This window comes from Xiphias gladius, chromosome 1 (assembly GCF_016859285.1).
Source record: "Xiphias gladius isolate SHS-SW01 ecotype Sanya breed wild chromosome 1, ASM1685928v1, whole genome shotgun sequence".
Taxonomy (NCBI): Eukaryota; Metazoa; Chordata; class Actinopteri; order Istiophoriformes; family Xiphiidae; genus Xiphias; species Xiphias gladius.
The window spans coordinates 14,347,046-14,373,649 of NC_053400.1; the positions used below are offsets into that span (position 1 = coordinate 14,347,046).

Here is a 26,604-nt window from a genome sequence, read left to right on the forward strand (position 1 = left end):
AGCTTTGCTTTGAACAGCCCACTTCCTTGCATCATGTAACACAATGTAAAATTCCATCTACAGGCCTTTAGGGATGGTTAGTCTTCTCAGAGAATGATTTTCAAACATCAGTAAAAACTTTAATCGGCAGTGATTTATAAAAATTTGACTTGTTTATGATAATGATATGAGATTTGGTTTACACAGAGCAATTTTCCCAGTGATTAAATTAGGAGGACACTTCCTACAGCCCAGATGTTTTAAAGATATTTTAAAAACCTCGTGAGGAAAGAATGCACATGCCAGAGCATCTCTCTCCCTGTTTCCAGAACGTTGAATAAGTAAGGATAAGATTTTCTTCCAAGCTAGGAGGAAACCACAAGTTCAATTGGAAACGCTTCTGTTTAGTTATTATATACAACCTGTGGAGTTCCCCAAGGCTCAATCTTAGGTCCCATTATTTTTTATTTTTTCTACTAATAACAAAGAGTGCTTAATTTTTATTCATGTACTGATGCACAATTTAAAGATTTAGAGGTAATTTCACATCCTACTCTGCACCAATATCTTGCACAGGCATTGTAATGAACTTGACTCTTTTTATTGGTTAACAAAAGTAATGCTAACTGCCAGAATTGTGGCTGTATATTCAGTAAGATATATTGTGTTCTTCACCTATTTTTTTCTTTAGTCCATTTTTTATTTTACCAATTTATGGTTATGTTGTTATATATTATTGAGTTCTTATACACATTGAGAGTTGTGATTCAAGGTATCTACTATGACATTATATTCCTTATTCTGCGTGTGATGGAAAATGAAATTATAGGAGAATGTCCTATTTATAGGATGGGGTTTAAAACAAAACGTTTAAGGGTGGAGGGAGAGAACGTCAGTATAGCCCGGATGCTCCCAGTGAGCCTTTAACACAATACTATTGTGACCCGATGACTAAATATCCCTCACCTCTTCAACCTCTCTTCTGACCTCTCTTCTTCTCTCGCTCTTCCTTGGTCTCTCTCTCTCTCCCTCCTTTTCACCCTCTCTCTGCGAGACCCCCCACTCTCTCTCTCTCTGTGGTATCCTTAACCTCTTCATTATCAAGTCAACCTCATCTCTCAACCCCTGTCCCCTTCCGCACCCCCCTTCTCCCCTCATCCCCTCAACCAGCCATTGTCTCTGTCTTTCTCTCTGGTTCTGCCTGTCTGTATCTCAAAGACATGCGGTGGTCAGGATTATTGAGTCCAAGTTCAGCTCCAGATTTTGAAACGGTATCAATCAATCAGATCGCTCATTCAAATATGCCTTTTTATTAACATTGGTACGTCACAGCATACTCCGTGAAGCACCCGATAAGCAAAGTTCTCCCTAATCTTTCCATTTGCTATGCCCTTCTCTTTTGGTTATGTTATAAATGGTTTTCACTTAGAGATTTAGTCAGCAAGCCGAGCAGTTAGCCATTCAGACTGCCAGACAGTCAACAGTAACTACACAGCCAGTCAATCAGCCAAAAAGACAGCCAGTCAGTCAGCAAATATTGATTAATAGAAGTGTCCTGCTCCTTTTAGCAAATCAAATGTTGAGTCTAAGCAGCCAAGGGGAACCTCTGCGTGCACACACATGCACACAAATACACGGATACTCACATCCTTGACTCTGAGAGTGCAGCTCTTTAAATTAACACTGACACACATTATAACACTTCACAATGAGCTTCAAGAGATGCAGATAAGCGCCGTGTGTGCGTGTGTTTGTGTGTGTAGAGAGACTGAGAGAGGAATGTTAAAACCCAGACTGGTGGTGAGGTCACTCTACAGCCCTCCTCATTAAGTCTGGTGATGTCATCAATCAGCAAAGAGGTTGTCTTGGCGTTGGGTCAGAGAGTGGTAAATCAGAAGGGAAACATGTCTCCACCACCACTCACACAAACACACACGCACAGTTCTTTTACAGTTGTTAAATCAATGAGTTTTATTGGCACGAAACTTCTGAAACAATATGTCCTAATTTCTTCCTTCCCTCTGTGGTCTTCATCGTACGTACCCTTCTTCATCTTTTAGTGTGTCTCTTTCTCAAGTTATTATCCACTGCCATAAAATTCCTTGTCTAGGCGCACATGAACATGAAAACTCATGAAGACACACACCTGGAAATACACACACACACACACCCAGATGCACAAGCAGTTTTGCCCCCATTCTGTCGGCTAAGGCTAGTTCACCTTGACAGTCACAGCATGCTGGGTGCCTTCTTAACACACAAGAACAACATGCAGACATACAGTGCATTCACATTGACACACGGCTACAGCACAGTGTATAGACAGTTACGTAACAGTTTCCAAGCAAGCATATAGACACAGAGATAACCTTGCATTGTCACACACTAAGATTGAAGTAATCAGTTTGTTTTTAACATGCAAATGTAAAAGATTTGTAGGAAAAAGGTTGAGAGGTTAAAACGAGGTTCAACAGTGCAAAGGCCTTGAGAAAATTGCAATGAATTATAGAGAATTATCAGAGATATTCAAACCTATTTTTGATATTTGATCACATGATATAAATTATAGTATGAACTAAGATTGCTTTGAGTTACCTAAATGTAATCATGAAACCCTGATAATTCTTCAGCCAGGAGCAGATACTATAGGGGAAACAAATGTTATGTTTATATGTTAAATACTTGTAATATATCTTCTTTTATGCTGATTTAAAAAAAAAAAAAAAAAAGAATATAATTCAGAAGGTTTCTTTTATAGAATACTCTTTACAGTTATTTCCTTGATGTAAAAACAATAAATAAGACACAACTGACAGCACTCTGTCTTCTTTGATTTGATACTACTGACTTTGCCGTTTTCATATTCTAATGAGATTCAACTCATAAGTATGACTTTATTAGGATCTGATTTAGGTTTAGGATCAGAATTTGATTTAGTTCATTCATTGTCAATTTTGTCTCTTTTGTGCTCTCTAGTTTGTATCATTGTGTGTGTCTTTCCAGTTGCTGTTGATCTTCTCTGAGCTCTGTTGGTTGTGTTAGATTTCCATTGCATCTCATCCCTGAGCTACATAACACATTTAGAGGTTGATGTCTTGGTTTCAAGTATGTGTGTTTGCTTATGTGTCAGTGTGTGTGTGCTTGTCTGTTTTGGTTTGTCCACACTGATGCATAAGAGATATCTTATTTTCCAGTGCACCACCACCATGGTTTCCTCTTACAAACAAACACACCCCTGTTTGCAGATGAAAACAAATATTGATGAAATCAAATTAGGAAAAGAATATTTGATATCCGAGCTTAATGCTTGGATTAAGTTGGGCTTTCTTTATTGGATTAAGCCTGTGGGTATTGGAAGCATTTCATCAATATGAGAAAACAGAGGAGGGAAAACATTTTCCTTTTTCCTTTTTGGCATGTATATACTTTAATATACTGAGGTACCCACTATAGAACACAATACCTATCTACAGTATATTATAATAAATAAATAAACCTAATACATAAGTTGTGAAGGGTGTCTGCAGTAAGATTTAGAAAAGAGAGACAAAAAGCTATACTATCAATTTCTTTACTGTATGTTGTGATGCTGGTTTCGTAAAAGAAGTCATTTATGCCACATTTGACGTTTTGAATACGCACAATGGACCCACATGTTCGGTCTCTGAGGGCTGTGTTGACTCTCCTGTCTGTCCGATGCCCTGTGTTTGTTTTGTCATCACCGTGTTGACAGTGTTTCCATGACGATGTGCCTACAATGACACTCAAACACTGACAGTTTTAGGTGCCCTCTTTAAAAACACACATTGTTTTGCAAACAAACTCAACACATACGTACATTCCCACAGACGCTGGTATTACCTCTATCGGGTCACACCTTGGTGGTGACACACAGTAGAGCAATCTGACACATCATACGGACCAACACACACATGCACACAAAACTTGCTTCACACATGGTACCAGCTGTCACTGTCGCTCTACCCACCTGTGTTGCAGCATATCAGAGCTGAGTTCAAAATGAAAAATAGAAAACACAGAAGTCACTCAAAGAGTAGTGCCAGCCTCTAGTACTGGATTGTTGTGCATAAAGAAAATGTCATCCACATCAACAACAGTACGTTCACTAAGTTCAAAACGCTGAACAAGTCAATGAAATATTTGTATATTAAGAAGTACACTGATTTAAAAAGTGGTGTGTGATGAAAATCATCTTATTTTTCTGAATAGCACCAGATTACAGCCTCTCATTGAAAGTAATTTTAATAATCTGATTATAATTTCTAAATAAAAATTAGTCATGAAAATCATTCAGTGGATAGATGTGTTTTATTTCAAGTAAAAGTGAGAAAAAAACACAAATATAGAAGTTTTGAGATTTACACTCAGCAGCCCATTGCTGTTATTCTTATTAGTGTGATTACATTAGCAAATCAAATTTGTCTATCAGCGTTTGAGACACAGCCTGCAATCTGAGTACACTGTCTAATCTGCATCACATAATGTCTGTCACAGATACGCACACACACACACACACACACACACACACACACACACACACACACACACACACAGAAACACACACACAAAACACAAAACACACACCAGAGAAAAACCGCATACACAAACACATATAGTACATTTTACACACATCCATGAACACACAAATATACACTAATAAACACACATACACCCACTTCTAAAGAAGCACAAACAGACAGCGAACGTGCGCAGTTGCACACATACACAGACATGCACAGTTTTATAATATGTGACATCAGATGAGCAGTAACAAATAAATCAGCACACCATCTGAGCCCATCATCATCTAAGTCATCACTAGCAAACAGTCAGCTTTTACTACTTTCAATTTGCTTTTGTGTGTGCGTGTGTGTGTGTGTGTGTGTGTGTGTGTGTGTGTGTGTGTGTGTGTGTGTGTGTGTGTGTGTGCCTGAGAGAGAGATGATATGATGTGATATGATATGATGTGCTGGTGGGGCATAAAGATAGATGATCATAATTACACACAGGCCAAACTCCATTTCAAATCATCATCATCCTATTCTATCTGTTGGAGCGCACATGTACACACGCACGCACACACACACACACGCACGCGCACACATACACACACACACACACACACACATACACACACACACCAAAAGCAATATAAAGAGTTCACACACAGACAGGGATTCATACACACAGATCACACACCTATGCATGCAGCAAATCTAGTGGAAGGAGGGACAGGCTTGTCATGGCATCACATTATTTCTGTCGGTTCATGCAAAGTTCACAGACAGGCATGAAATAGTTATTCTCTTGCTCTCTCTATCTCTCTCTCTCTCTCCCTCTCTCTCTCCATGTACTCTTTCTTTTTCTCTGTATCTATCTACCTTTCCTCATGGTTTCTATCTGTATCTCCCCTTTTCTCCCCTTTACTGTATATCTTTTTCATATTCAGTCATTCTGTTTGTCCTCCTAACATTGCTTCTTACCTTCTTCTTTCTTTCCTTTCCTTCTCTCACCCTTGTTGTTCCTCACCACCTTCCTTCTCTCTCTCATCTTTCTTCCCTTCTCTTCCTTGTTTTTTGTTTATTCCTCACTCACTCTTTGTTTTACTCTCCCTCTCACTTCTCCCTCCCGCCTGATGCTCTTTCTGTCCCCCTGTTCCCTCTTCCCCTTTCCCCCTTTCTACTGCTTCTCACTGTCTCCCATCCTCCATCCATCGTACTTAAATAACAATCCGGACAATTCATCCTTTCCATCAGGGAATAAGCAGGTGAGAAAATAGGATTGGAGCGTGCCTGTCACCAGCTGGGGACGACTTATGGCCTGTGCACACAACACACACAAAAAAAGGCAAATCATATACAGCACACACGCACACACACACACACACACGCACACACACACACACACACACACACACACACACACACACACACCTACATATATATATCTATATATATAGATATATATACAAACATACATACATACACTTACCTGTGTGGGCCCGAGCAATGCATTACTTAATGTTTGATGATTTTATTATTTGTAGGTTGTTGGTTTTTGTCTGTTTATGTACCTACATCTTATCGTATACGCCTCAAAACTGCTAGCAATAAATCAAACATGTACATGTAGATGGACAACCTCTGAGTGTGTGCTAAGTTAATTTAAGAGGTGGTGTGATTGCATACATGGTCAATGCAAAGATGTGAGGGACAGCAAACAGATACATTCATAGATACATTAGCTCTAGGCAGCATGAACTGTGATGAAGACATGTTCACACAAGCTGAAAATGTTTCAACTTCAGCAAATTATTTGCGCTTATTCAGAGGCTTTTTTATCTCCACTTCCGCAGTGTGCAGAGATGAGGAAAAAGGATAAATCCAGAAAGAAGTAACAGAAAGAACTGGAGTTTTGGTGATAACTAAGCCACATCAGCATCTGAACTGTTTCACTGAATCACACATAGCCTCTCTTCCCACACAGAGCCATAGTGCACATTGCTAGCTAGCTTCAACTAACGTCTATAAAATAGGTACACTGTATGTATGGGATGAGTAAACACAGACTAAAAAAATTCTAATTGGTTTAATGCACAAGAATGACACAAAGCATAAATTTGTTTTACTTGTAGGGATGCTGTTCCTCCATCACAACAACTTCAACAGGATGCTGTATTATCAAAACTAAAACAAAACAAAAAACTGAACAAAACAAAAGCTTTCTCATTTTTAAATTTAGTTTTAATTTCAACGTGTCCAGCTGAATGTTTTTTCTTTCTTGCTCACTAGTTCTTTGGTTGTGGGACTGCTTGAGCACTTTATTCATTAATGTATTGTGCATGTGTTTATACACAGCATTTCATCCTTGTAGAACTGTGTCACTTGCCACCTGCTATGTGGCATAGGGCCACGGTCTGCGGTCTTGGTGCTCCACTGTGCATTCACATACACACAGTAACACACACACACACAGCAGTAATAACGTGTGTATTTCTGTGTCTATTTAATCTTGATGGGATGTTTCATCTGCAGGCTGCTATCACAGCTGGCTGCCTTATTGTCTGGGTCAGACTGATGGCTGTGTGTGTGTGTGTGTGTGTGTGTGTGTGTGTGTGTGTGTGTGTGTGTGTGTGTGTGTGTGTGTGTGTGTGTGTGTGTGTGTGTGTGTGTGTGTGTGTGTGTGTGTGTGTGTGTTTTCTTCAAGTTGTGCACATGTATATACCTACAAATGTTTGTTTACCTATGTAAGACCATACACATTTATCTCTTATATACTGTATCTAATCACTATCTACTGAAAATACTTACTTGTCATATTCTTACAATATGTACACATGAAAGTGTGTGTATTTGGTGTGTGTGCATGCTGTCCATCAAGCCACACACACAGCCGTACCAAACCATTGGCTTGGTTGCTGATGATGACATATGAGTTCCTGGCCTTGGTAATGGCTGTTAAATCTCATAATTACACGCTTCTTTATTGCAATGCATAATGACCCCGCAGCACTATTGGACAATTAATTAAGATTTTCAGCCCAGGCTTTTTCAGGCCAAGATGAGGAGGTGGAATTAGGTCTAATGTTCTTGTCTTCGAGCTAGGACATTAAAGCAGGATGCTGTAGGAGAGAAGGCTGTCTTTCAGTGTCCATTCATTTTCATCTCTGTCTTTCTTTCAGTCTGCGTACATCTCTCTCTCTCTCTCTCTCTCTCTCTCGCTCTCATTCTCTTTATTCTCTCTCTCCTTATTGCTCCGATTGTTGAGCCCTTCCTCTTGATGCTTGTCCTGGATGATGATATTGGAGACCATATCTCTAATCTTTAAATGGTAAATTAATCCCTGTGGAGTTTCTACGGTCCTCTCTCTATGGAAAGCTACGGAGGATTAGGAAGATAGAATCAACACAGCCTCATAATCTCATATTCAGACACCAGGCCCGGACAGGGACCATTGAGTTTTGATTTAAAGCCACAATCAGCAAGTTTCTATTCACACATCAATAGTGCTTTACAAAAAACGTATTTGTCTCATGCACACTCCACAATTTACTTCTTTTGAACTTTGTATTTTTACTTGTTATATGAATAGTTTGGTACCCATGTTGTTTGTGACAGTAAAAATAAACGTGACAACAAAGAATGCTAAGTAATCATCAATGGAAACAAAAAAATGCATCTGCCCAGTGGTTTAGATAGCAGCACAACCAATTTGCTGGTGCTTTGACTGTGGATTTTGTCTTTTCCGGAGATATATTATAGGAGGATATTTTTCTGAAAAGGTAATCCACTAAGAGATCAATAGACTGTCACAATCCAGTTAATTGAACAAACTGGGAAAATGAATTAATCGCAGACTAGATAGATAGATAGAAAGAGAGAGAGATAGATAGATAGAGAGAGAGGGATAGATAATTTGATTTAAAACCTTTGTTTGATCTTGATCTTCGTCTTCACCCTGTTGTCCTCGACATAATTGAACCACTGACTAGGCAGTATTCTCCAGAAAGAACTCAGAGCTCTCCTTTCCATCCAAAAGTGTGATTACGTGCTTGGCAATATTGCATGTCACTAAGTGGATGCAGCTGATAATAGGCCTGAGAGGGATTCACTCTTTGTGGGTCTTGTGGAGTCTGTAAAGACATGGGGTGACATTCCCAGGGGTATGAATTTTGATGTAAAGTCCACTCAGTGTCTTTGTGTGTTTCCTGATTTAATGCTTGGAAAAGTGGCAAAACATCTTCAAAATAAAACAGCAAGTCCAGCTGACTTCTTCCTAGTCTGATATCCTTTTACCTGGAAGACTTAGAAATTTTGGTCATACAATATTTACATTATTTTTTCTTTACTCTTTAACTCTTATTACACTTGTGAACTCATACTGTTTTTTGTGTTCAGAAGTGTCTGTCAGCAGTGTTTGTCTGTGTGTGTGTGTGTGTGTGTGTGTGTGTGTGTGTGTGTGTGTGTGTGTGTGTGTGTGTGTGTGTGTGTGTGTGTGTGTGTGTGTGACAGAGATAGTTGGTATGTATAAGCTACTCAGTTGTGTGAACACATGGTTAATTCCCCTGACAGATTTGCGCACGCATGCACATGCTCATACACACACACAGACACACACAGAGTGGTCATTCCTGCCTGCATCAGCATTGTATTGTAGGAGGAAAGGGCAGGATGCAGATGTAGAGGATGAGAGGAAGATGGATGAATTGATCGAAAGACAAAGTAATAGAAGAAAGTAAGAAATATAATGTTGCAAACCAGCTGAGATATTGTCACTTGAGCAGTACTCGTGACTCTGTATAGAGTAAAGAAGATATGGTCTCAGTGGAGCTGGCAGTTGCACTTGCCCTCCACACACACACAAACGCACAGTCTCACTAACACGCTCCTTGACATGGCCCTGGCGGATCTAGAAGTGGGTAATTAAAATGTAAATATTGATATTTTATTATTTGAAATAGCTCCACTGCAATGCTCTTAATGTCACTCCATCTGTCGTCTCCACGGAGACTTGGGGTTGCCCTCAACGACCGGCTGCCCCCACCCAAGCAACCCAGTCACAGCAACAGCTATAACACTCGACAGCCATCTCTGTGTTGCCACGTCTCCATTTTGTGTCTAATTAAGTGTTAAATATTAGCACCCGCAACCTCAGAGGCAGCACACACCACGCGCACACACACACACACACACACACACACACACACACACACACACACACACACACACACACACACACACACACACACACACACTCCCTCACTGAGCACTCATCTCCACTACAGCAATGGGAAGATTTTAAGTGTTAATCTTGCAATGCTGCTGATGGTGTCTAATGTATGCAATTAACAGTCAGCCAGGGCTGAGGGTTTGGTAATTAGCTGGCTGTTCACACTGATTAGAGGCTACCGCAACCCTACAACTGCTCTACTCTCCCCCAGGCCGCGCAGAGAAAAAAGGGGGGATGTGATTGGGGGGGTGGAAGGAGAAAGAAATAGAAAAAAAAGATATTTTAGCCAACAGTACAGGAGGGGATGAAGGTGAAGGTGATGACGTGTGTGAACTTGTATTAGAAAAGTGACAAATCATGTATCAAATTCATTTTGTGTTTATACAAAAGTATGTCAGTAATTGTCTATTTTTCATTTAGAGTAACTCAAATGCAGATGCAGCGGACTCAACCAGGCAGTTATTTTTCAGTAAACTGAGATTAACCATCACCAAAACCTAACAAGTATTCACCGGAACTGTTTTTTTAAACTATAACAACAATAAAATAAAAATGGTCATGCCACAGGGTTTTACAGCAAAGTAGTTTGACTTGGGGATTCCCACTCAATTTTGTTGACTTAAGGAAAATATTTCAACTTGACCTTGACACACAAAACATATGACCAAAAACTTGACCAGACAGGAGCGACAGCAACAACAGAAAGCAACTTTGCCTGGTTCATACAAACAAAAATACACTGAGTGATGAAAACATGGTGCTGTTTCATGGTTTATTATCCACTTTGTGCAGAGACTTACTGGTCAGATCAGGAAAATTCTCATTTCATTCGCCCAAAGTTCACGATTATCTGCAGTTGGTATGATATACTACAGCGGTTATGTTTCCCAATCCCAAATGTCAGGTTACATAACTGCTGTATCAGTGACCTTAGTCTCTTCTTTATGCATCTCCTTGAGTTAGAAATTTGTAAAAGAAAAATTTGCCACATAAACACACACATTTGCATATGGACATATTTCCAATGATGAGGAATGAGGCAAAAGGAAGGATAGGACTAGAGAGCAATTCTGTTTTATGCTGTTCATCTCTTCATACACACACACATACACACATTGTGTGCTTTGATACGGCAACTTCATTACTCTGATTTGCATTTTCATATAGTATCATCTCCACTTGACAGTGTTTTTTAGAATCCAAGTGACTATACACATACATGTGGGTGTGTGTCCTGTGTTTGTGTGTGTGTGTCTTTAAGCCCTTCTAAATTAGCTAGTTCTCTGGGTAGATTTGTTTCCATCTCGTTGCGCATCTCTGTGTAATTGGGTCAGCTGGTGGGTGTGTGTGTGTGTGTGTGTGTGTGTGTGTGTGTGTGTGTGTGTGTGTGTGTGTGTGTGTGTGTGTGTGTGTGTGTGTGTGTGTGTGTGTGTGTGTGTGTGAGGCACTATTTACCAGTGTGCTTGTTGCTGTGTGCTTTTTTTTCTAGTGTGTGTTGTTTCAGCTTGGCCAAAGCCATCACAGGGGGTCTGTGTTCATTTGGGCCAGCGTCTGGCCGTATGGTACAACACAGTTTGAGATGTGCAGACACACACACACAAACACACACTCAAAAAGCATCACAAGGGAGCACTTGCGTCGCTCAGCATGCAACAACGTGTGCACTAACACAACTTTTAACATGAACACGTACAGAAAGTGGTATGAGAGAGCGAGCCATGGAGCCACGTAACACAGTCTGCATCGAGAAAGAACACATGCACACACACACACACACACACACACACACACACACACACACACACACACACACACACACACATACATGCAGGGCAGCGATGTGCTGGCAACTGTTGGAAACTTCACGTGTCCTAATGCAATCTCTATCTCAGTGGGCCAGTAGACTTAAATCTGTCCCCTGCAGAACAGAATGCGTGTACATGCTGCACATAGACAATCCACTATTCTCCTCTCACCTAAAATGAGAAACTAGACAATCACATCACATTTCTCATGACATCTTTTAAATACCTCCTAATAAAAAGATTTGGTAAACTATGTCAAAACAATTTTCAAATGTCTATTACACATTTATTACACTGCTGAAGTGCTGTTGGGACACCACATTGTCTGCAGTAGTACTACACTATGTACTTTTTACTCATTTGCTGAAATGTCGAACTCTAGGCCAGGATCCCTCTCTTACAGTACAAGTCCAGCTCCCTTAACTGTGAATAGTGTGAATTCAGTTTTGCTGTATTGTGTTACATATTTATGACAATGTGAAACTTATTCTTACAACTTCAGGACTGATAACTCTTGATAGGTGAGTGAATCTTTGCTGTTACATTGTTGAGCTTGACAGACAGAGAAGTTTACTGTTAAATGTGTTCTTAGGCCCTGATGAACTAGGACAGAGCACAATCCTAATCACAGATCTAATCTGTGGAATAAATTATCAGAATTTTTGTAAAACGTGTAAAATATGTTGGGTGAAGTGGTGTTTGGGAGGTTCATATTACACTTCACATGATGCAAAGAATGCCCCAGTGCCACTGGCCTATTCTGTCCAAGCTACAGTCTCACACTGGGGGTTAAATTGGTAATTAGCTTAGATCAAATGTGGTCTATCAACACTGGGTTGGCCTGTTTCTCTGCTGGCAGCACCCTGGCCAAGTACACACACACTCTCACTGGGATACACTCACTCTTGCTTGTCTCTTGAGTTGTCAGTTCCAGTTCAAAAAATACAATTCAGCCAATACAATCAAAATGGTGAAAAATTAACACTTTTTTATTACTTGGAGGTATTCGTTATTCGTTATTTATTTTAAATTCAGTGTTTCTTTGTTTACAAAAATTTGCTTTTGGATTCAGATACACAAAAAGGGCTACTTTGGCTACCCCGAAATAAAAGACATTAGGAAAAGGGTGAGGTGGCCATCTATAAATCACGATTGTGGCAACTCTAAAGCTGAGACATTTCTAACTTGCAGCACACAGGTGAGCCCTCACAATGTGATATGTCAGAAAAAATTGTCAGAGACTTCCAAGATCAAATCATTGTAAATTACTCAGTTCAGTGTGCATTCAACTTACAGGCGAGCACATAACATGTTATTATTACAGATAGGATTTACTTTCACATCCTCAATTTTACTCGCAACTTTCAAGGTGCTCTAAAAAAAACAGACAAATATATACTACAGGCCCAGTTTTTTACTACATTGACAGAATGTGAAGGCCAGTCATGTGTTAATAACTGGAACCAGATCAGCATTGCCAACCAGTTTTTGCACCTGTCACATTATTCCACACAAACACATTTAGGAATGTCCTTCTTTGATGCAACAGTTATTGCAGATGTACATAGGCATCATCATACAAACACACACAGTCTCACATGCACATAAAAATGGCTTCACAAATGCCACAAACTGTATACACACAAGTGCACAGGTACTCATAAGCATCACAATAGGTTCTCACTGGTTCCCATTTGCCCTATAACCACAAGAAAATAAATATAGGCCTCCTGGACATGTGTGTTCATGTGGGTCTATGTAGCAACTGGGGCATGAGAGAGGGCTATCCTCTTTGTGTGTGTGTGTGTGTGCGCGTGCGTGCGTGTGTGTGTGTGTGTGTGTGTGTGTGTGTGTGTGTGTGTGCGCGCCAGACTGTTGTGCGGTCTCGGGTGTAAACGTGCAGTCAGGACTCATTTGGCAGACAAACAGGCCGCAGGGTAGCTGGGGAATCGACGTGTGTTTGTGTGTGAGTTTGTCTTTATGTGTGTATCTGATAGAGCAAAGGGAAGAGAAAAAAGAAAGAGAGTGCAAGAGAAAGCAACAGAGGTTAAGTCTGCATCACTGCACTGCAGCCTCTTTCTGTCAGACCAATGTATGGCACATGGACACACACTCTCTCTCTATCTGGGCCTTCATAGATACAATAAAGCATCCGTATACTTTGGCAGACAGGCCCAAACACACACATTTGTAACCAAATAGATATTTTCGGTCATTAACTTGACCAACCCTATCCTTAGGTCTTTATATTACCAAATGGTTTTGCCAGATATGCTTAGTAGGAGTCATAATTGTTGCCTGGATTATTTTCACTAGCAACGGATCGAGTGCAGGAAGTGTTACATTCTTATACTGCACAAAAGATGCAGGAAGGTGGTCAGTGTTGGGCATACAAAGCGCAAAACTTTGACACCAGAGAGCGTTCAGGTTTGTGTCCTGATTTCACTTAACAAAACGTAAAAAGAAGCAGAAATTGTAAGGAAGACCAATGAAATATGACAATGAACATTTTACGGATCTTTTTGGTTTATGAACAGTTTGCTGCTATTTAGATTTGTTCATTAAAATGTTTCGTCTTTGGGGAGCATAAAGGTCATTTTAAGAAACAGTCACATTAGAGGAAAGGAGAGCACAGAAGAGGAGAGGTGGCAGACGCGAGGTAGAGCTGGAGATTCTTGCCTGACTTGATTGATTTTTATATTGCCTTGAAAGCATAAACTGTTTCTGTTGAGACAAGCTTATGAATTGACAGCGCAGTGCGTCGCTCTCTCTCTTGTTAAAAGTAATATAGCTCACCCAGCAGTCAATCTCTCTCACTCTCCCTGCAATCAACTCAAACAAATAATTTTCCAGCCAGATCATCCAAACGAGATGGTATGGATGTGCTGGTCAACACAATCCACCACAACAGATAAACATGACAGATTGGACACTTGTGCCACTTGTAATAAATACAAATTGTCGTGGGTTAATAATTAGCTATGTCAGCGTCGAAAATGTTTTAGAAAAAGAGTCGTAATAACCAGACGCGCTAGTCACCTTCCACAGCACGTTATCAGTCATTTCTGTTTCAGCGAGACGACCAGTTGGACACCATCAAAGGTAGGCAAACAGTATTAACTTCTGTAATTAAAAGGCCCACCCAAAATTACTTTGGCCCTTCCAAAATTGAAATCCTGCACAAAAACACAAACACACTCATACTTCCACACATAGTATGAGATCCCTTATCAACAATGGGCAGAAAGGAAATGTAATTAGAGCCAAAAAAGGAACCTTCTTTTGTCAAGTGAAATCACAGGTATGAAAGAAAGGTCTCCACCCCTCCCACCACCACCACCACCATCTCTCCTTCTAACAACTCTCCTCCTTTTACTTTCTTCTCTCCTGCATCTCATTCTTTCTCGTGCTCTCTCTCTCTTTCTCCATCAATACCTCTCTCTCTCCATCATCAGCACTAAATTCCCATTGATGTTTCTTTTCTTCTGCTGTATCGATCGCTCCATGAGAAGGAGGGGAGGAATGGAGGAAGGGAAGAAGGGAGAGATGGCGTTATCTGTTAATTAATTTGTCCTGAAGCGGGCCGCCTATTAATCAGACAGATAAGAGGCATTGGATGGCTCAACGGCGCAGACAGGCTGGTGGAGAGGGGAGGGGGTCGGGGAAGCATACATACACACACACAAACACACAGAAATACACATAGATAGAGACGCACATGCAGAGTCTCACAGAAGCATATGTATGGGAATGTAAGCATACACAAAGAAAACAAACATGCTAATGAAAGAAGACGCCAGCACACTCGCAGTGCAATTATGTATATTATGTTAAAATACACAATATAAGTATATACGTGTTTACAAATGCACACAAAATGCTTCCACACACCAGACACACCTACACACACACAGAAACCACATCCTGATAAAAATCATTGATGTACCTCAATAAGAAAAAGTGCACTTTTCAGCTCAATAAATTAATCACAGGGGTTTTAATTATTGGTGTTTCCTTGTGTGTGTATGTTTGTGCACGTGTGCTCGTTTTATGTGTAATTAAGAGGAAGATGTTTGTTGAAGGCAGGTTTGTGCAAACCCTTTATTAATGAACAGCTAGTCATGCAGACATGTTCTGGATGACATTTACATTTTTTTTTTTTTTTTACCTTGTGTGTACTTCTGTGTACTTAGCATGTGTGCCCCCACTGGCCCCAGATCAAATTCCACCAGAGCGATGTCCGAGGATGATTGAACCCTCCGCGCTGCTCCCAGTGCCAGAGCACGAAAAACGCACACAGAGAGACAAGTTAAAACACACAACCAGTGACACCATTAAATGATATTAACCCCTCACTCATGTCTTCTTCTCTTCTCCTGACCCCAGGGTTTGAACAGACTCAGTAAGTGTGTGTGTGCTAATTTTAGCAATGCCAGCGCTTATTTCCCCTGCCCATGATGAGTGGTGAAGTCCTAAGGACCCCCAACGACATCTGCCTCTGTGAATGAGATGTGGGTGTACGTGTGTGTGGGTGTGTGTGAATAAAGACCCCCTTAAGAAATTCACCTCTAATCCCTTCTGATGATTTCATTAAGTAGAAGAAGACACTGCCAGTTGGCAGCGATACTGCTCCCTTCACTGTGATGTGTGTGTGTGTGTGTTTGTGTGTGTGTGTGTGTGTGTGTGTGTGTGTATCAATCATACACATTTGGATTCATTCCAGTGTGTTCCTATGCATTTGTGTGTTTGTGTGTGTGTGTGTGTGTGTGTGTGTGTGTGTGTGTGTGTGTGTGTGTGTGTGTGTGTGTGTGTGTGTGTGTGTGTGTGTGTGTGTGCTCACGCACACATGCACGCAACAGTGTATATCTACTGTATATATGCGTGTGTCAGTGTTTGTGTGTGTGTTGGAGATGTTAACAGTTTTAGATAGAATGAATTAGAGCACATTACAAACAACAATAGCCTGCAACCTGGACATAATGAGACGCCTGCCATTACCCATCAACACACTGTGAGATAAGAGCCCCTAACGCACATGCACACACACAAATGCACCAACACACACACTATTGCACACCTACCCTCTCAAGAGGAGGCAAACTGCAGCAGATGTTGAAGAAATATCTTCCTTCTCATCTGCCTGCTTCTCCTGGCTGGATGCTCCTCTCAAACACACACACACACACACACACACACACACACACACACACACACACTAAAACACATTGGAGGACTGCAGCAAGGTCTGACAGGTGTGCTCACCTGGGCCACTGTCTTTGCCTTTCCTATGAAGGCTTGCACACACACATAAACAGACACATAGGCAGACAGCCAGGCGTGAATAGACAGGTGTGTGAGGAGAGGACAGCTGTGAGGAAAGGTGTGAGTGGGCAGGTGTTCCATTAAAGAGACAGAAAGAGAGACAGAGACAACGAGCAACAAACTGGTGCACTTAACTAACAACATAATCGAAAGATATGAAATGAAGATGTGAAAATAGTACAAACATACAGTAGAAAAAAGAGCCATTCAGTAGATAAATTGAAAGTACAAGGAGGAAGTAAAACAGACCAAACACTCAAAAGGCAGAAAGAAAAAATTTGCACTGAGAGATCCAAATAGGACATACGGACAGCTGTATCAATATGGTTGAAAAAAAAATGGTGAAGCCAGAATCAGACACACAGATGGTCAGTCGTAAACAGACGCTGACAGATAAAAAGGGAATGGATTGCGATTTGGGAGACAGACAGATATAGATGTAGGCAAATAGAAAGACATGGATTGACACTGGAGAAAGCACTGGTTTTGAGGCCATAGCACCAATTAGTGTGTGTGTGTGTGTGTGTGTGTGTGTGTGTGTGTGTGTGTGTGTGTGTGTGTGTGTGTGTGTGTGTGCGTGCGCGTGTGTGTGCGTGCGCGCGTGTATGTGTGTGGGTGTGTGTGTGTGTGTTTGAGCGGCGAAGCAGCGATGGCTAGCATTGATCCATGGAGGTTGTGTCAGGGGGAGATAAGGCCTGCCTTTCCCCAGAGAACAGCCCTGGGCTCAGGGGATAGAGGAAGAAGAGGTGGAGGAGGACTCTGGTCAACTGGATGGATTGAGGGTGGGCAAGGAGGGAAGGGAAGATGGTTGATCTTGACCCTCTTCCTAGCTTCAAAACAGACTATTCTTTTTCATTCCCTTTCCTCCTTGTTAGTTTTCTTTTAAATACCAATTCATTTATTTTACCAGCATGACTGTATATTGGAACGGTACCACTAAAATGATATTTGTCATTGCCAAACTATGAAAAAAAAACATATAGTGTAATATAGTAAAAAAACAGACTGCTTAACTCTGAAACTAAATTTTAAAATAAAAATCTGTCCTGCTTTTCTTCTTTGTTTCAATCTTCTACAGGTTTCTCCACGCTGTCTTTGGCAGACCAGATGAGTCTACTGCAGAGTGCATGGATGGAGATCTTGATCCTGCGTGTTGTGTACCGCTCACTGTCCTTTGAAGACAAGGTTAATGTCTTTGGCGTCGTGTTTGTCTCTTGCGCTCCTGAAATATATATATTTATAGACATAGCAAATGTTAATTTGGAACGTCTCCACCCCTCTGTTTCTCTTTAGTTGGTGTATGCTGAGGACTACATAATGGACGAGGACCAGTCGAAGCTAGCTGGACTTCTGGACCTGAACAACGCCATCCTTCAGCTGGTCAAGAAATACAAATCTATGAAACTAGAGAAGGAGGAATTTGTCACTTTGAAGGCCATTGCTTTGGCTAACTCAGGTTGGAAATTCTGATCTTGTTGTCTGTATCTGTCTGTGTGTTTGAGTTTGTGAGCACATGACTGGGACTGGTGGAGAAAGAGTTAATCCTAGGACTCTCCAGTCCCATGGGACTCATTTAAACTGAATCATCAAAGGACGGATTTCAATACTCTGCATCCAAACACACACACACTTGCGACACATGACACATACTTTCACACACACATTTTTTTTTTCTTTTACAACATCTGCAGTCATCAAACCTCCTAAAGCCACGCACAGTTGTATCATCATACTAACAATAGTTACACATATCTACAATCATTTTACACATGCATACACACACAGACACACCTTACACACACACATCTTCAACCTGAAGCCCACCTCCCGCCCCAACAAAGTGACGATCCCTTTTACAATTAGCATAGGCGTCTCTTCAGATGCCTGTTAAATAAGGTGAAATCATTAGAACCCAAAGTCTGTCGATAAAGCCCCCTCTCTGATGTGTCCAGCTTCATCGACAGCTGACTGACACACGCACACACAAACACACACGCAGACACACACACACACACACACACACACACACACACACACACACACACACACACACACACACACACACACACACACACATACACGCGCCTTCTTCCTCCCATGACCCATCTTTTGAACTTTGTCTTGGAAGCCGGCCAGCTCTTCAGTACTCTTTAATTACAAGGGGGGAGCTGTCAATACAATGTGTTTAAATGGAAGAATGCAATGGGAGAGCTTTGAATAGGGAGGGAGGGGCCTTTTGTTCAGATTCTGCCACCATCAACACACACGCACATACACACATGCACACACATACACTTTCCCTTAAATATGCCAGTTTCATCTCTCTGACACGTGCATAAACACACACGCACATTAAAGTGTACTTAAATGTGAACCACTGAGAAATGTTTGCTTACACACATACAGTACATACTGCCGGGCACATGCAGAAAATATTGACATGTTGTTTTCCTGTGGGCTATGTTTGACGATCAATCTCTTGGCTCTGAACATGTGTGTAGGTGTGTCTGTTGGTGTATGAATGCTGATGACTGAAAGCTGAGAGAAGTGGCTGGATCTGCCAGAGCAACACTATTGATGATCATGATGATGATTATGATGAATCATTTGGCATTACATGGACCTTGTTGCCTTTAAGCCCTCAGATGGCCTGGCTAGGGTCTTAGAGGCTGGTCTGGTTTACACATTGGTAAAACTGATTTAAAAACAAAAATGAATAATTATATAGTACAATTTTTTTAAGGGAAAAAAATTGCTGATAATCGTTATAAAGTAGTTATAGTTTATGGCTCATTATAATGGGAACATTACGATTTACAAAATAACAGAAATACATGAGTTGAGTGCCTGTAAAGTACACAGAATTATTAGATACACTTTAACACTTTAATACAATCCAAAACAACTACCCTACAACAAATGCTAAGATTGTCCAGTACCATAACCAAGATAACCAAACCAACTAATAACCAAAGAGATTTAATTTATGCGATAAAAAGATTATATTAGATTATAGTAAACCATAACACAGAAGAAGCAAATCGTCAAATTTGAGAAGATGGAACCAGAGAATGTTTAGTACTTTTTGCTCTCTGGTAATTTCTGAGTAAGTGGTTAGTGGGTTTGTATTGGACTGCATTTTATTGGATGGTTGTTTCCAATGCTTTGTTCACCCACATTTAAATACATGAGGTGGACAGGTGGACCTAAAAAATCTGGTCACTCAGTATATAGTGAGATGTTATTACTGCACATTCTGACTTGTTGATTATCTTTTTGTTTTGTTAATGTTGAGTAACATGTCTGGAATATCACAATGTCAGGATAGTCACTACGGGAATGAATATTGCTACTGTCAGGCTGAAGGCAGACGAAACGCTTGAATGGTAGCTGACTAACTAGCAGTCTTAATAACCAGTTAGAATATATCGTTTCATTCTGAAGGTGGAAATGAGACGTTGCTAAACTCATTCTCAAGCTGAAACCCCTTTGCCAGTTAATCACACCCAGTTAATAAACAGAAAAAATATCAAGATAAATCTCTGGAGTAAATTACCCTCTAAAGCATACCTCAGTGTTGAGAAAACTAACATTTTGAAATAGTCATTATTTTCACTAATTGAAATGGACACAGCTGACACCCAAATAAGAACTTTGCATCACTATCCAGACTCTCTAACTGCTCTTCAAGACAACAGAATGCTAGCATTAGCATTTTGAAGGGCACTGACACTAATTAATTCACAGGATGCTAATCGTCTGCATTAATGAAGCCAAGCCTTAAGAAATGTTAGCAAACGTGCCCCACATGTAAAGGCAGCTAAACTAGCCATGGGAAACAGCAGGCATGTGTGTGTGTGTGCGTGTGTGTGTGTGCGCGCGGTCGCATTTATGTACATGTGTGCATTTTGAGTTCCATATTAGCGTGTGTTTTAAAAGTCTTATGTACTTGTGCTCATTAATGTCTGCTGTTTTACTCATGAGTGTACTGCAGGTCACAGAATGGGCAGAAGCCATGTCTACCAGCTTAAATACCAAACACAGTATTAATCAAAAACTATTTGAAACACATTAAACTTCAGTTTAACTTATGGTATTTCTAGACTGCGCTTCAGGAAACCGCTTATTATAAACCTAAGAATAAAAAAGAGAAGGGTATTGTTTTTCATTGTTACTGACATTAATGTTCAATCATTTGAAGAAAAAAATAAAGAGAAAAAACAAGAGAAATTTGTTTTCAAAAATTTCTTATACTGACAAAACAGAGTAGTTTATAACATATTAGAGTATATTGTATGTTCTGCATATACAAACAAAATTATGAACTTAAATTCATCCTTAACCTTAAATAATATATTTTCCCCTGTCCCATCATAATTATGCTCTCCACTAAGCAAAATATCATCATACATAGTATGAAAAAACCCAAACAAGTGGACCACCTACTCTTATTTAAACCAGGAAAAAGTGGAAAATTTGAAAACCAATGGAAGCTGAGTTTTCTATTGATCCCTATGGGATCCAACCCACTGTCTGGTCCTGCATACTGATACGTGCATTACACTCTATAGATCTAACCCTGTGCATTTGATTGTGTGTGTGTGTGTGTGTGTGTGTGTGTGTGTGTGTGTGTGTGTGTGTGTGTGTGTGTGTGTGTGTGTGTGTGTGTGTGTGTGTTCATTTTATGTGACTTTTTTTTTTCTGCACAGTATAATTTTTATGTTTCACTTACCATTCAATATATGTTTGTGTTCATCCCTACTTTTTTGCCAAGGTTTTCTTAGTGTGTATTTGAGCTTGTGTTCAACTCCTGTGCATGTGGATGGTGTAGGCATGAGTTCGTCTAAGAAGTATGCTGGGAGAAGCATTGGATGGATCACAAACTAGTATAGAATGATAAAGGCCAGAGTTGTTGTAGCAGACAAACAATAACTTAACAAAATTGGGGTCACATATAAAATGTGTTAATTGAATCCACCAGTATCATTCAATATGCACACAAACATACAGGCATACACATTACCACTTTCCCACTCACACCAGCAAAATTTCGAATTCCGACATGTTGCTTTCAAATAAACAGCTACCCTAAAGGAGAAAGTAAAAAGTGAAGTGGCTTTATGAGAAAAGGCCATAACAAAAGCTGCCAACCAAAATTTAAACTCACCTCTGACATGTTACACATTCTCCCACATACCAATAGATGTACACATACAGTATTTTTTGAGAGGTCCATGTAGCTCGTGTGTATTGAATTATTTGAATTAGTTATGATTATTATACTTTGTGTGCACATGCATGCGTGTCTGTGTGTCTATATATGAAATACCTTAGCGTTTTTTAATGTGTAAACATACATCACTTATAGGTCTTATCTCCTCGGAAAATCTATTTTGTGTGTGTGTCTGTGTTTGTGTGTGTGTGTGTGTGTTTAGGTGTGCATTTGGGGGGGGGGGGCTATCAATAGTTGCCTTGTGATTATTATTTAACATGCATGTAGTCATTGATCGGAGACATTGATCGGAGGTTGGGAGCTAAAGGCCAGCTCACATTAAGACTTTGCCTCCCTGAGGGGCAATATGGAGCATTATTATTGAGGGACATTTTCAGCATTAACAGCCACATATGCTGAAACACACCTTGCATGCCGGCTCAAAGAGAGATTACAGCTGTTTGCAGCGAAATACTTATGCACACACACGCACACGCACATACACACACACAGACTCTCAGGTGTTCCTGCATCTCTCTATCATTGTACAAGTGCGTTTCTTTTCTCTCCGCCCACTCGTCTCTTTGTCCGTCCATTCATCACACCCACAGATCCACACTTTAAAGACAGAGAACAGAGCAGCTCCTGAATTTAAAGCCCCATTCCTGGATAGACTCAGCTTTAAATTGTAGGTTTTAGATTAAAAATGTGTGTAAGTATTTTGAAAGGGTGTACTAAAGTGCTGCATTCATAATGGCACTTTGAGGGCTAATACAATAATTAACAGTAATTCTACTCAGTCTGCAGAATAAAACACTGGTGTTTTTCAGTGATTTATATTCAAATGCAAGTCTAAGTAAGTATTTTTGCACGTTTGTTTATATTTTGTAAATAACATTTAACTATACAGTATGATTACTCCTTAAATGAGTAGCATAGAATTTCCAACCCTGAGTTCTGGTTTTCTGTGGCACCCTGTTTTGTTCATGTTTGGATTTTGGATTGAGTCTTTAGCACCTCTCCACTTTGTAGCACCGAGCAATAACACAGCAGACGGAGGGGGCACAGGCACTGACAAAGACACATACTGTAGTAAACATCATCCGAGAGATGATGTTTGATCTCTCTACACTACAAAACCTGTCTGCCTGTATTACTGGTAAAGGTAGAACATATGCATTTCAGTCACTGAAAGGCACCACTGCACACCAGGCTGATGCCCGCTTTAAAACATATCTATATATAAAATATATATATTTACATAAATGTATTTCCACATTAAGAGACAGAAAAAGCATTTTGTACACAACCATCCAGTTACTCCACACATGTCCCCCTGTTTAACATTTTAATAATAGGCTAAAACTAAATAAAACTTACCTAATTTCTTTTATTTGATGTGTCAGAACTAAAATTCAAAGCTATGCAATTACTTTTGTGTATAGAGAGTTGCACTTTCAAATTCGCCTGCATTGAACTGAAACAGACACGGCACAATCAAATCTTCAAACACTATAATGGGGTCAATGAGGGGCATTAAGGAAGGGACTAGATTTAGCCGATAAAACATCATTTTTGGACAGAACTGGGCGGGAACATATTCTGCAATGTTTGCTCAAATGTGTTAACGTGTTCTTTTTAACGTGTTCTGTTTATTTTTTTCTGCCCTCTTTTTCCAGACTCCATGCACATTGAAGATGTGGATGCAGTGCAGAAGCTCCAGGATGTGCTCCACGAGGCCCTGCAGGACTACGAGGCTTCCCAGCACCAGGAGGATCCCCGCCGGGCAGGCAAGCTGCTCATGACCCTCCCCCTGCTCCGCCAGACCTCCACCAAGGCTGTGCAGCACTTCTACAGCATCAAGCAGGACGGCAAAGTCCCAATGCACAAACTCTTCCTGGAGCTGCTGGAAGCCAAGGTCTGAGGACAGGAGAATAGATGGAGGACAGCTACACACCAGTCTGAGCCACCTGAGCTTCACCTCAAATTCTAAACAGCAACTTTGAATGACCTCTTGCTCTTTTACACGCACACACTCTTACCCACACACACACACCCTCACAGAAATATGTCCCTGAAGTATGTCTGCTGACACATCCCCCTATGAATAAACAAGTAATCTAAACCTCTTACCTGAACCCCTAAAACTCCATCGTCTTTGAGAAAAAGGCGCCCACTTGACCTTCTGTTTTGAGGACGATGCTGGCAGACTGACATAACTCCCCTATTACCAAGGGAAGATGATAATTCCTTTTAAAACTATTAACAATCACATAACAGTTTCCACGGTGACTCTGAACACTGATGAGGGCCAAACAGTCACTTATGCATTTAATAACGATTAATGACAAACGCTTAAATGAGGACACATTTAAAAGGAACTGAAAACTCCTCATTTTAGTTCTGAGAGACTAAGACTGCACTCGTGTCTCCTTTTCCCTCCCTATTTCCCCCAACAGAATTTTTTAAGTGTTCAAGAAGAAAACGAGGGGGAGAAAAATGAACACTAAAGAAGTATTAATGACTTTTGTTGTCAAATTACACGTACAATGAAATTTGGATGGATGGACAGAAAGAAAAGAAGAGGAGATTTGCCCTGCCAAAGAATGGAGCTCATCCATTCAGAGGATGCCAGCAAACTTTACTATCATAACCCAAAACTGTTTCTGGTTTGATCTACCAGTGGCTTTCAGTCCTGGGCTTCAAGAGAGCTGCTGGTTTTCTGTTCCACCAGTTATTTGAAATTGTTGTGGTTTAATTAAAAACCAGCAGGGCTCAGACTTTCAAGGACCAGGATTGTAAACCACGGCTGTAAACACTTTATGGTTCTCCCTAAATTCAGTTCCTGGTTTCCCATGACTCCCCTACTTTGACTACAACTTTACTATTTGTTGTATTAGTTAGGGACCAGTGATCCTGGCCTTCCAAACCTGTCAGTATTACCACAATATCAGTGTTTGTACACTTGATGTGGCTGAAAATGGATTCAAATATTCTAACCACTTGAGGAATGATTAACTTACAGAGTTTATAAGTGAATATATTACCTACGAATAACAAAACGAGACTGAATGGATTCCTGCTTAGTTGACTGGTAGATGTAGCCTCAATTCACATCCTCTGTGATGCTATATATTCTGTCAAACACTCCTCTCATGTTTGGATGTCTGTTTGAAACGTTTTCAGCTGCTCAGTGGCCGAGGTTTGCGGCTCTCCACGTACCAGTCAGTAGCAATTTCAGTCTGTCAATGAGAATAGTGCCATTAAGAGTAGTCCAGCCTATGCTCATCACCCAAACTCCAAAAATTTCAAAATGTCACTTCGGTACTTCCTCTCCTTGCTCCATTGCGTTCACAACTTGCAACTCATCTCTTGCGTCAGTAGACAGATGTGTTTGTCATTCATTCAGCGAGTGATGAGGGAGCTTCAGTCACTCAACACAATACAAACCAGAGGGAAAGGTGTGCTGACAAAACTGAGTGAAAAACAACTATTGTTGCTTTCAAACTCCTTATTTTTTTCTTAATTTCTATCTTGAAAATAATCTTAGCAACGATACCATTATTAGGGTTGTAAATAATTGTCATCCTGTATATGACATATACCACGGCTTTGTTTTTGTTATTGATATTGTCTTCTTAAAACTGAATCAGTCGATATGTCTTTCCTTTTTTTCAGCTTGACCACTTTCAGCAATTATCATATATATATAAATATAACAAGTAATAATGTATTAACAAATCAGCGTTTATCTTAGAAACTCTGAGCAATAGTGGTTTTTAAACGAGGGGTTTGTGCATATGGACTAAGTCTGCAATATTAACATAACGTGCCAGTCTTAAATTTGGGAGCGAAAGGATGGGGATTTGAGGAGAGTTTGTAGCTTCTCTTTATCGCTGTGTAACTTGCCATAAGCTATTAGATAACAGTCAAGATTTCCTTTGTTAGTAACTGTTAAGCAAGAACAAATATGGACCAGGAATGTCAGGATGAGATTTTAATGCTGCTGTCACATAAACGCTGGTCAGTACTAGGGTTAAAGAGGTAGTAAAAACTAAAATATACAACACTCAGCTTGCAATTATCACATGGTTCTGATGTTTGCACCTTTTTTGTGTCCAGCCACTTTTTGCTGTCACATTTAATCCAATTAACAGGAAACACCGATTTAAAATCAGCAGTTCACTAATATACAGTTTTTGTCCATTTTCAGTTTAAGGTGAATGTTTCTTCAGCCATGTGACTGAGTGTGGGGACCATCAGAATAGCCAGACTAAATCTGGATTTGTACTGAGGGAAATGGTGCTAGCAAAAACCAAACATCACCCAAATAAAAAAAAAAACTTGACAGTGACAGTTTCATGTTAGCTCGGTATTCATTTTTTGTTGTTTGACATTTTATTTTAGAGCTGCAAAGAAAATAAGGTGTTGTAATGGTAAACATCGTTGATCTTATCTACCTACAATTCATAAAAAGAGGCCTACAGACCAAACAGCATAGGGAGATTCATTCTAGTTTAAATTAGCTAGATTAGC

General features: G+C 40.2%; 1 protein-coding gene across 2 annotated transcripts in view; it reads left to right on the forward strand.

Annotated features, from left to right (window-relative positions):
* esrrga (estrogen-related receptor gamma a) overlaps positions 1-26,115 on the forward strand; it is a 129,991-nt gene extending 103,876 nt beyond the window's left edge. For both annotated transcript variants that reach the window (XM_040138069.1, XM_040138079.1), the window contains exons 7-9: positions 17,935-18,041; positions 18,150-18,312; positions 23,748-26,115. In XM_040138069.1, coding sequence (XP_039994003.1) covers positions 17,935-18,041; positions 18,150-18,312; positions 23,748-23,992 — 515 coding nt within the window. In that variant the 3' untranslated portion in view covers positions 23,993-26,115. The remainder of the gene's footprint in view (positions 1-17,934; positions 18,042-18,149; positions 18,313-23,747) is intronic.
* The last annotated feature ends 489 nt before the right edge of the window (positions 26,116-26,604 follow it).